At 33.7% G+C, this 12,118-nt stretch overlaps 1 protein-coding gene and 1 long non-coding RNA gene across 2 annotated transcripts in view; both read left to right on the top strand.

The window, feature by feature from the left end:
* The window catches only part of LOC149476356 (uncharacterized), a 119,492-nt gene that overhangs the window by 5,503 nt on the left and 101,871 nt on the right, over positions 1–12,118 (top strand). The window lies entirely within an intron of this gene.
* On the top strand, positions 1,614–10,813 carry LOC149476363 (luciferin 4-monooxygenase-like). Its single transcript, XM_089712240.1, has 9 exons — positions 1,614–1,774; positions 2,690–2,897; positions 3,195–3,495; positions 5,082–5,244; positions 6,113–6,252; positions 6,751–6,889; positions 8,475–8,696; positions 9,515–9,682; positions 10,670–10,813. Exons 1-9 carry the CDS (start codon positions 1,658–1,660, stop codon positions 10,790–10,792), a joined length of 1,581 nt encoding a protein of 526 aa, XP_089568366.1. The 5' UTR covers positions 1,614–1,657; the 3' UTR covers positions 10,793–10,813.

Below are 12,118 nucleotides of genomic sequence, written 5' to 3'. Positions count from 1 at the left end.
TATGCCAAAATTATGAAAATGTCACTCTTTATCACTCTTTATTTTTTTAACACTCTTTATTCTCAATGATAGAGTTATAAACAAAACTCAAGTAGACTTCGTATCACTCACACAAATATTTACTTGACTAATTTGCAGTACGTCATAATTAGGGTTCCGCAAATGAAACCTAATCTTATCGTTTTTAATAAATTCGATTTTCTAAATAAATATAGTTCACTTCTCATAATAAATATAATATATGAATGTACTGTCCTGAATATAAATCTATACTTACTAATATAATATCATAAAGCTGAAGAGTTTATTTGTTTGTTTGTATTAACGCGCTAATCTCAGGAACTACTGGTCCGATTTGAAAAATTATTTGGTTTTAGATAGCCCATATTTACAGGAAGGCTAAGAGCAATATAAGCCGGAGCAATGCGGGTAAAACCGCGGGGCACAAATAGTATAATATAAAAATCGACTGTGTATAATTTTTCGTCAATTCCTCACATGTATCATTTTATTATTGTAGCAAAAACATATTTAAAAGCATTTGTATTCCACAATAATTATTCAATAAAATAATAACATTATATTTATAAGGAATAGCGTTTATTTCTTTGTTTATCTATTATGCAAGAACTATTGAACCAATTAAATTTTAAAATGTCGATGATAAGACACACTATAATAAATTAAACTGATAACAAAAAAATATACATTACCCGTCCGATTATATCCTAAAATTCATGAATTATTTTGTTATCTATAGTATAGTAATAATATATTATTAGATAATACCATAATCACTTGATAATATTACCTATATCCCAGATATATTTATCTAATAACTGACATTAATAACAATGTGTGGGTCGATTTCTAATTTACCTAGTATGTACCTACATAATATTTCAATTTTACCGATTGCGCAAAAATGACGGTTATGTTTTCGAGTAACGCTAGTTACTAGTTATTATTCTGTGCTATAACTAAGTACATATAAATAAATAAGCATTAGAAAATTTCAGTTTTCAAACCCATTTAGTATACATTTCAAAACGGATTTGATTCAATTTGCTTGCAAAAATTGGTCAAGTGAGAATTTTTCATCTTACTATTGGTCACAGAACTTTGTGCGAGATAATATAGGTTATATAATTTATAATTTATAGGTTAATACACTGACATAATCTCACGTATTTATTACCATTTATATGTACTCTTATGTGTAAATTAAATATGAGCTACACATTTTTTCAATTTTACAATCATCACTAGACAATGGCATCTTTCTCTAAGAAAAAAATGTTGTGTGGTTTTATGAAACCACGGTAAAAGTGAAACTGTTCGAACGGTTCCGAACACTGCTTTGTGTAGCGCATGTCGCGTGACGGTCGGCTGCCGAGTAGGTATACCTACTTGTACTTGGCAGCCGCGATACACGCGACATGCGCTACACAGACCAAAAAGTTTGAGACGATGTAATAAAAGTTTCACTTGTATACGTAGTATATTATTATTAGTCTGTGGTTTCACTTTAAAAAATGATTTCCTACGGAACCCAAATAAACTAAACAGCTACCACTAATTACTTACTACAAGGTACAATAACATTCAGTATTTATCGCGCCTCTGTACGGATAGGACGTGTTTTACAACAATTATCATGATAAGAAACAACAAATATGTTTATTCCAAAGAGGTTATAGATGTGCCTAGTCATTTGCATGCTGGGAGGTTTTTCATAGATTCCCTACATAAATATGGAGATAGAGTAGCGTTGGTAAGTTTTATTTTTAAAACCTAACCTAACTAGTGCCTAGTACAGAAAAACTAGATAAAATATCATGTTGTAGGTACAAGAATTACGTTATAGGTATTATTATTACCTATTATTACCAGCGTTTATTGTAGCTACTATTATCAATTATGTATTCTGTGTTATTACCTATATACTAATATAGTTCTAATACTTTAATAGATTTATTTTTCATTGCATATCTATACTAATACATATATAATAGAGCTGAAGAGTTTGTTTGTTTGAACGCGCTAATCTCAGTAACTATACTGGTCCGATTTGAAAAATTCTTTCGGTGTTAGATAGCCCATTTATCGAGGCGGGCTATAATAGGCTATATGTATAAGTCAACGAAAACCGCGTTAGAACTAGTCTAAATATTTAACATTTCAATTAAGTACAATATTTATTCACAAGTGAGAAATGTTCGAAATGAGCGAAAATGTTCTAATTTCCTTTACAGGATCAAGCATAATTATTGTATACCTACCTTTTTTTTATAGTGGGGAAATCTTCCAAAGATACCCACTGCCCCCGGGGAAGGAGCCGTGGGTTAATTGTATACCTACCTACTTTTTGACGTGACAACGTCTTATAATTCGATAGAGCCGACAGCACGCACGAAAAAACATGACTCATGCGGCGTTACCTCGCTCTGAGGCGTTCCATGGCTTGAAGTGAAAGCGAGAGCGCGAAACGAGCGACAAAGAAACACAATCGGACGTTGTCACGTTCAACTATCGCTAGTAAACCGACTTTACAGACAACCATTTTTTTTGTATAAAGCGATGCATGCCTGACCATTGCTGGCCTGTAGCTCTTGATAATTTGATATACCTTATTTCGAGTATCTACTCAGGTTTGGGATAATAATTATTCTCTATTTAACTTTTACAGACAAACGGAGAAACACACAAAAGCATAACCTACAATGACATAGTCTGCGACGCTATGAGTGTTGCCATCTCGCTCACTCGCATGGGAGTGAAGAGAGGGGAAACAGTGGGGGTGTGTATGGAAACAAGGGTTGAATATTGGCCAATTGTGATTGGGGCAAGCTGTACAGGGGCTGTGATAAATCCTTTTAATATTGGGTATACTGCAGGTAATTCTATCCTAATCTATTGGTAATAAATAATAATATTTTAGAGTTATACAAAATATGTATAACTAGCTTACCGCCCGCGGCTTCACCCGCTTTGTCAAAAACCTTATAAATTATATACTAAAACCTCCCTCTTGAATCACTCTATCAATTAAAAAAAACCGCATCTAAATCCGTTGCGTAGTTTTAAAGATTTAAGCATACAAAGGGACATAGGGACAGAGAAAGCGACTTTGTTTTATACTATGTAGTGATGATGATAATAATAACTCAAAACTTAAATATTACTGATTTCAGATGAGCTGAACCACGTGCTAAACATAACGAAACCAAAATACCTAATAATCTCCGAAATGGCATATAAACTGCATTCAAAAACCTTCTCCAAACTACCTTTTATAGAGAAAACTATAACCATTGGTGCAGGCCAAATAACATATGACGATCTGCTGAAGAATAAAATTGATTATGCCGATTTTGATGTGGTTGATGTTGATGGCAAAAATGATACTTTATTTGTGTTATTCTCTTCGGGTACCACGGGACTTCCGAAAGGCGTAATGCAGACACATTTGAATGTCATTTCTATTTGTAGTTTGTAAGTTATTTACTTTTTATTATCTGGGTTACAGTATTAGAATAATTGAATTTGATATTTTGGTTTTATGGCATTCAACTATAACTCTCTCTTCTTACAATATTCTTTACAAATATAAATTTAAAGAAAAGAAGAAGGCAGAATTCGAACCCGCGTCTTTCCACCAATCCAGGGCGGTCGCCTGACCAATTCAGCCACCCGTGATCCCGCCCGCGCCAGAGCAATCGAATTTATTCTATTCTTTCCGTTTTATATGTCCCAATTATCAATTTTATGTGGCTGTCGTATTGAAAACGCCGTAAATCTATACTTACTAATAAAGCTGAAGAGTTTGTTTGTTTGAATTGTTTTTTTGTCTCAGGAACTACTGGTCCGATTTGTAAAATTCTTTCGGTGTTAGAAAGTCCATTTATCGAGGAAGGCTATAGGCTATATACATCATCTCGCTATGACCAACAGGAGCGGAGCAATGCGGATAAAACCGCGGGGCACAGCTAGTTTCTAATTCAGAGCCGGTTTCATAGCTTGCTGATAATGCCTCCGATACCTAAATTAATTCCCATTTTAATTGCAAGATAAACTAAGTAGAAGAAGACATAAAACCGGTCTTTAATCTACTTTTCTTTCTTTAAAATATATTTTACGAGCTATGCCGCGCCGTTTCATCCGTGGTTAAAGTTACTATTTCTCTTACTTACCTGTTATTCTGTTACTTACCTATTGTTCTGTTACTTACCTGTTATTCTGTTACTTACCTGTTATTATGTTACAAAAGCTAATCAATTATCCAAGTCAACTGCCAAGTATTGTCAAAATCCGTTCATTATGTAGTGAGAGACACACTTACATTAACATAACTAACTTAATCATTACGTACGTTAACTTTTACGTTTACGTTAACATTTATAGAGAAAACTATAACTAATTGTTTTTGGTGTACCTTGTAATTATTGGCGTACAGAATTGTATAATATTCTATTTAATTTATGTTTAGCTGTAGGTAAGGTACCTACCTTTTACAAATAAATACCTTTTATAAATAAATAAATTAACATTAACATCAACATCAACATCAACATTTACATTTACATTAACATTTACATTTACTTTTACATTTACATTACGTCGGTAAGGTTGCGAAAAGGTTGTAGCGTGGGTGCTTTTCGACCAATAATGTACGAGGATGAGTAGCGAAGATTGTTTGTAAATAACCAATAGTATCGCTTCAAACTTCAAACTAAATTAAACGATGTGATTGCTTATTTACAAACACCTCGCTACACATCCTCATACATTATTGATGGAAAAGTAAGGGTGCTTATTAATGATTTAATCATGCTTTAATCTTTATTTTTACACGCTTTATACTAGCTTCACCTGTATGTTTGTTTGTTTGTAACCGACTTCTTTGGGCGCGATTTTGACCCACTTTAAACGGCCAGATTTCGTTCAAACTTTGTAGATTTATTGAGGACCGATGACAATACACTAATTTGATAAAATTTTCTATTTTTTAGTTCGGTTTTCTATAAAAAGCGTGTTTTTTTAGTTTTATTAAACTATTATTATTATTATGTTTATTCTAGAAAGAACGCGCTAAACACAGACGATAGGTCCCTCTTCATCACACCCTGGTATCATACAATGGGTCTTTTGGGTGTTCTAAGGTATCTTCAATCGGGCTGTGATATGGTTTATCTTCCAAAGTATGAAACTAACTTGTACTTGCAGACTATTGAAAGGTATAAGGTGAGGATTTAGTTATTTTTTTTAGGTAAGATAAGGTAATAGTTATGCATTATTTATTTAATGAATTCATTATTACGTTTGCTTGCTCAGAAGGACCAACTTTCTACGGGGAATAGATCCGATTTTGATGATTCTTTTTTATTTGAAGGCTTTTGGCTACCGTATCGTAAATAATATTATTAACTAGCGGTCCACCCCGGCTTCGCCCGTGGTACATGTTTACGTTTTCTCTACATAAGAACCATCCTCGTACTTCAAGGAATATAATAAAAAAAGAATTATCGAAATCGGTTCAGCCGTTCTCGAGTTATGCGCTTACCAACACATTTTGCGATTCATTTTTATATATAAGAATTTTATATATAAGATTATGTACTGCGTAAGTTGCTATTAGCATGTACCTAGTACCAAAATATGTAATGGTATTGTGTATAAATCTTCCTCTTGTTTTTTTTTGTTTTATAGATAAAGCAATTACTCCTCACCTCCTGTATTAGTAGCGACAGCAAAATCAAAAGCAAACTATGATGTTAGTTCTGTGCCTTTTAGTTTTAAACTATGTAGTGAAAATTATAGTAAACTAGGTTTCCGCCCGCGCAGTCATAGAAAAACTCGCATAGTTCCCGTTCCCGTGGGATTTCCGGGATTGTGTCATTTTCCCGGGATAAAAAGTATGTCGTAGTATGTCCTTTCTCGGGTATCAAAATATCTCCATACCAAATTTCATGAAAATTGGTTCAGTAGTTTAGGCGTGATTGAGTAACAGACAGACAGACAGAGTTACTTTCGCATTTATAATATTAGTATGGACTAATCAAAAACTAATAGTATATAACTATTAATTAGTAATAAATCTTTTTTTTTATAGATAAAGCAATTATTATTAGCACCTCCTGTGCTAGTAGCGACGGCAAAATCAAAAGCAAACTATGATGTTAGTTCAGTGACGTTTATATATTCCGGTGCTGCGCCCCTTCGTAAGGACACCATTGAAGACGCTAAGAAAAAGTAAGTCATATAATATGTAATAAACAAATTTTAAATTAGAAATATTCTAAACAGGGCTATTTTCACACGGCACGATCTGATCCCATACTAAGCTTTCGCTTGTGTTATGGAAACCAGATGGCTGATAAACGTATACAATATATAATTTTAAATACTTATATAGATAATTAACACCCAGACACAGAGCAACATATGTTCATCACACAAATATTTGCCCCGGGTGGGAATCGAACCCACGACCTCTGGCTTGGAAAACAGTACCAACCAAGCCAACCGGTCAGTTGCTTATGAACCGCTTAATTCATTAGTGTTGGAGGGATTTGTTATAAAATCAAACTAAAGGTTACACTAATTAATTTATTTCTAAAATCACTGCTATTTTAACACTGTTACTGGCTAATGTTTAACTGTTAATGCTATTGTTAATAATTGTTATATTATATGTTAATTATTCTGTTAAATCTGTCTTGTTAATGAATCAAGCTCTTAATTCTTCAGATTTTTCAACGCAAAAGCAATAACCCAAGGTTATGGTATGACAGAGACGACGCTGGCCATCATCAGGGATACATATGAGTTGGCACATTTGGCTAAACCGGGGGGTGTTGGTTTTGTTGTCAGCGGTTGTGTTGTTAAGGTATACTAACTTTAGTATTATTATTTGATAGAAATTGTATTGTACATTTAGAAATTAAAGATTGTAACTGATTTTAAACGTTATTTATTCACTAGCTGTGCCCCGCGGTTTCACCCGCATTTCTCCGCTCCTGTTGGTCTTAGCATGATTATATGTAACCTTTAGCCTTCCTCGATAAATTGGCTATCTAACACCGAAAGAATTTTTCAAATCGGACCAGTAGTTCCTGCGATTAACGCGTTCAAACAAACAAACTCTTCAGCTTTATTTAGAAATTAATTAATTAAAGACAAATAACGGATTTAAAACATGATTTATTTATTTTATTAGTGATATTACTAACGCAAGTTTCGCACACTTTGCAGCGAGCGAAATAATCTATACTTATAATAAATCTGTAGAGAGGCCAATTCTGTACATGAAATATATTTAAAAAAAAACTATGAAGGGGTGATAAGGGATCGCTACTGATGCCAAAAATGCAATCAGTAAAATTTTTGTCTGTCTGTCTGTCTGTCTGTCTGTCTGTCTGTCTGTCTGTCTGTATATTCGTTATAGAAACAAAAACTACACGACGGATTTTAACCAAATTTGGCACAATTATTCTTCATACTCCTGGGCAGGTTATAGTAAAAGAATCATGTAAATCGGTGTAGAAACACCAAAGTTATACATGAAATACGCTATAAGTCATCGCGCGTGAATTACATGCCATAAGGATTATTTTTGTGTATCAGTTGCCGCGTTCGACGCGCTTCGCGGCGGGAGCTATAAAAAGGCGGCGGGTCTGCACCCGTTTCGCGTTGTCACGGCATCACGTGTGAACGGCTGAATCGATTTCGATAATTCTTTTCTATTATATTCATTGAAGTACGAGGATGGTTCTTATGTAGAGAAAACGTAAATATGTACCACGGGCGAAGCCGGGGCGGACCGCTAGTTGTATATAAAAATGAAACCCGTTTCGCGTTGTCACGGCATCACGTGTGAACGGGTGGACCAATCTCGATAATTCTTTTTTTATTAAATTCCTTGAAGTACGACAATTATTGTTCTTATGTAGAGAAAACGTAAATATGTACCACGGGCGAAGCCGGGGCGGACCGCTAGTATATTGAATAAATCGCGTTTAAAATCAGTTAAGTAAAGTCTTTAATTTCTAAATATACCAACTTTTATTTACTTAGCGTTATGGACCTTTAAGATTTGACTGGTAAAGCTATGTTAGGACGAGCAAAAAGTGCTTCTAGAAGAAGTTTAATCGAATAAACGTGATCCTTTATATTTTAATGATTTTTGTCTGCTGCTTGAAGTAATACTTATTCCGTGAAAATTATTGCATGCGTACTTTTACGACAGTTGTTTACAAAAATTTACCTAGTTGTTTATCATACTGCAATATACTATTAGTTATTTACTAAGAATTCAATTATTTTTACTCGACAGCCTCCTTGATACAGTATTCTGAGCGTAGAACCAAGTTATCAGGGTTCGATTGCAGGTGCAGAACAATGCAGACGAACTTTTTCGTTTACTCGCGAGGTAATTTATATCAAAAATGGCTTATAATATTGTTATTTTCTAGGTTATCGACATAGAAACAGGAAAGCCACTAGGTCCCAATGAGCCTGGGGAAATAAGGGTCAAAGGTCCGATGGTGATGAAGGGATACATTGGCAAGGATATCAGTGAGGATTTTGATGATGAAGGCTTTTATAAAACTGGTGATATAGGATATTATGATGGTGATGAATATTTCTTCATAGTGGATAGGTTGAAGGAACTGATCAAGTATAAGGGGTATCAAGTAAGTTGGTCAATATTTAGTGATTACAGATTTTGAGATTTAGTTTTATAGCATTCATATGCTTTATGAATGAGAAATTTATAAATATTAGAAAAAAAATCGATTCAATAAAATTCAAAGGAATTAATGTAACGAAATAATGACGTGATGATATATAGCCTATAGCCTTCCTCGATAAATGGGCTATCTAACACCGAAAGAATTTTTCAAATAGAACTAGTAGTTCCTGAGATTAGCGCGTTCAAACAAAGTCTTTAGCTTTGTAATATTAGTATAGATTACAGATTTTAATATTTTGTTATATATATATATAGCATTCATATTATGCTTTATAAATTTTTAAGAACAAAAGAAATCGATCGAATAAAATTGGAATTTATGATCGCTTATTTTATTTTCTTCAAAAATTTCTCAATTATAGATTTTGTTGTTGTATCTTATGCAACACATATTTATTCAACCATGCATAATATGTTTATACTTTTAAATACTCAGACATAGGTTAGGTATATTCTTCTTTTTTAAATTGTTATTTTCGTTTACATGTTACTTTATTTTTTTGAAGTGAAACTTCTTTATCGGGGTTGGAAAAAAATTTAGTGTAACATTTTTTCGTTACGCGTGACATTTTTCCGTTACGCGCCATCTTTTTCTTATCCCTCCCACGCGTGATTCGACGTATTTCTGTAAAGTTGCATATATGTAGTAATTTTTTTTTTTGAAAAATAAGGTCATAAAGAAGTTTCACTTTTACGTGTGTACACTGTACACACATATTTTTTTCTTTATGTGTATTTGATAAAATGTTTCTATTTCAGGTGCCACCAGCAGAAATAGAAGCAGTGTTACTCCAACACCCGGCGATACAAGACGCAGGTGTAGCGGGTGTGTCGCACCCGGCGGGCGAGTTGCCGCGAGCGTTTGTGGTCCGCCAGCCCGGGGCGAGGGTTAGTGAAGATGATATACACGCGTTTATTGCTGAGAAGGTAAGTTAATATAGTAAATAAATAAATATTTCAGGACAATTTTCACACACGGTACGATCTGATCCCATACTTTTTTGCTTGTGTTATGGAAACCAAATGGCTGATAAACATACATATATAATTTTAAATAAATACTTATATAGATAATCAACACCCAGACACAGAGCAAACATCTATATTCATCACACAAATATTTGCCCCGGGTGGGAATCGAACCCACGACCTCTGGCTTGGAAGGCCAGTCACTACCAACCAAGCCAACCGGTCAGTCGAAATAATTAGTATAGTAAGGTAAGTAATTATCATTGTTTTCCAATCATAGGCCAATAAATTATCTAACCCGGTGCGAGGGTTAGTGAAGATGAAATACATGCGTTTATCGCTGAGAAGGTAAGTTAATATATCATTGTTTTTCAATCATAGGTCAAAAAATTATCTATAGTGCTCAAATTAATCCGAATTTACTACTTTAAAACAACTACCCACTTTGACTGCTGTTATGTTTATTTATTAGCACTTTTGTATTTATATGATCAACAATATAGTCCTATAGTTCCTCTACATAAAGACTGCGTTACATTTGAATCGCTGATGTTTTTTATAGATAGTTTTATCATCGAATGCCAATGTTCCTATTACTTTTTGTTGTATTAAGTCCCGATTTATCAATCCTTGGTTAAAACTTACCCGGCCGTCCAATACGGGCAAGAAGAATACATTTTTGAAATGGTAGTTTAATACGTTATTCCACGAATAAGTTTTAACCAACGATTGAAAAATCAGCCCTAAGTGGTTAAAATGTATGTATTTAGTTTGCATTACTAAATCAAAAAGTGAATTATATCCTAATTATCTAACATTAATTCCAAAAACCCATATATTAATCCCATTTACCTGACACTAGTTAAAAGTATCCATCACTTTTTTATTGTTAGTTTTATTTCACATCACACTTCTTCTAACTACAATAACTCCATTTTGTTACAGTTATCCGATCCAAAACACTTGCGTGGTGGAATCCGCTTCGTCAAAGAAATACCAAAGAACCCGAGTGGCAAGATATTGAGAAGAAAGTTAAAAGAAATGGTGTTAGAGAAAAGCAAACTATAGTATTAAATGTTTATTACAATATTGGCTCTTTTATTTTCTCCTACTTACCTAGACTTATCTCCTGCTTACCTAGACTTAATATATATACTATAAAAACAGCTAAAGAGTTTGTTTACTCATATATGGTATAATATATGCTAGATTTTGGTGCAATAAAATATCTCATGGCAATCTCAATAATAATCTCAATAGATGTCGCGCGGTGTGTCCCTTAGACACATAAAACTGAAATAATAGAATAAATTCGATCGCTCTGGCGGGTCACGAGTGGCTGAGTTGGTCAAGCGTCCGCCCCGGATCGAATTTTTTCTATTCTTTATAAATTTATATTTATATAATGCATTTGAATGCCATAAAACCAAAAATATCAAATTCAACATTTCATGGCCTTCAGAAGATCCATTATAATGCACTTTCGAATTACCCTGAAATTTATAACACTCGATAGATGGCGCTATAATAAAATTTCGACATTTATGATAATTACTATTAATTTTCTTTGGATACGCGAGAAAAAAAATATTGATAATATCTACTGCTGCAACTTTTTTGTGTTAAGGCTAAACTCAAAAAAAAACCTTTATAGCATACTAGCTGTGCCCTGCGGTTTTACCCGCGTTGCACCGCTCCTATTGATCTTAGCGTGATGATATCGACACTATAGTCTATAGTCCTATTGGTGTCATATCTCCAGCCCCAGTCTTCTGGATTTTTTTCAATTCCATACCATTTTTGGACTTGGTGGTATGTCCTAAACGCATGATACCATGCAGCGTTCTTTGTTGGCGGCAAAGAAGCAAGTTTAAATTTACTTTTTATTGATAACTAAGGATTCCTTATCCATGTCCCCTCTGTACAAAGTTACTAGAAAGCGTGCTCCAGCGTCTTCGATTTCTTCTGGTCATGACGACGAAATTTCATGGTTGGAAACTAAAAATACAGACAATGAAACAGAAAATTTCAGCGACGATAATGAAGAAGTCACCATTGACCAGCCCGGGCCATCAAAAAGATTTAAAAAATTATAGCTGTACAATTTTTAAACAAAATTAAAATTATATGATTTCTGTAAATATTATTATTTCCGTCGCTAGTAACTTTTTACCTTTAAGACTTACATAATAATCATGTATACAAAAAATGTAGGTAATTTTGTCTTCTTTGAACCCCTCATAGACACTTTTGTGATTTAGTAAACAATTGAGAAGTTATTTAAAATATACCTAATTTTAGCACCTTTAATTCAAGATGGCGGCTAGCGCCTGGGTCCGTCAAGGTCGAAAACTTGGATTTTTATTAACCTTTCATACCTAAACAATATCGTTT

This window comes from Colias philodice, chromosome 28 (assembly GCF_061535455.1).
Source record: "Colias philodice isolate Cphi_HAF_F1 chromosome 28, ilColPhil1 Martin Lab GWU primary, whole genome shotgun sequence".
In the NCBI taxonomy this organism is placed as follows: Eukaryota; Metazoa; Arthropoda; class Insecta; order Lepidoptera; family Pieridae; genus Colias; species Colias philodice.
This window is presented reverse-complemented; position numbering and strand designations above follow the sequence as displayed.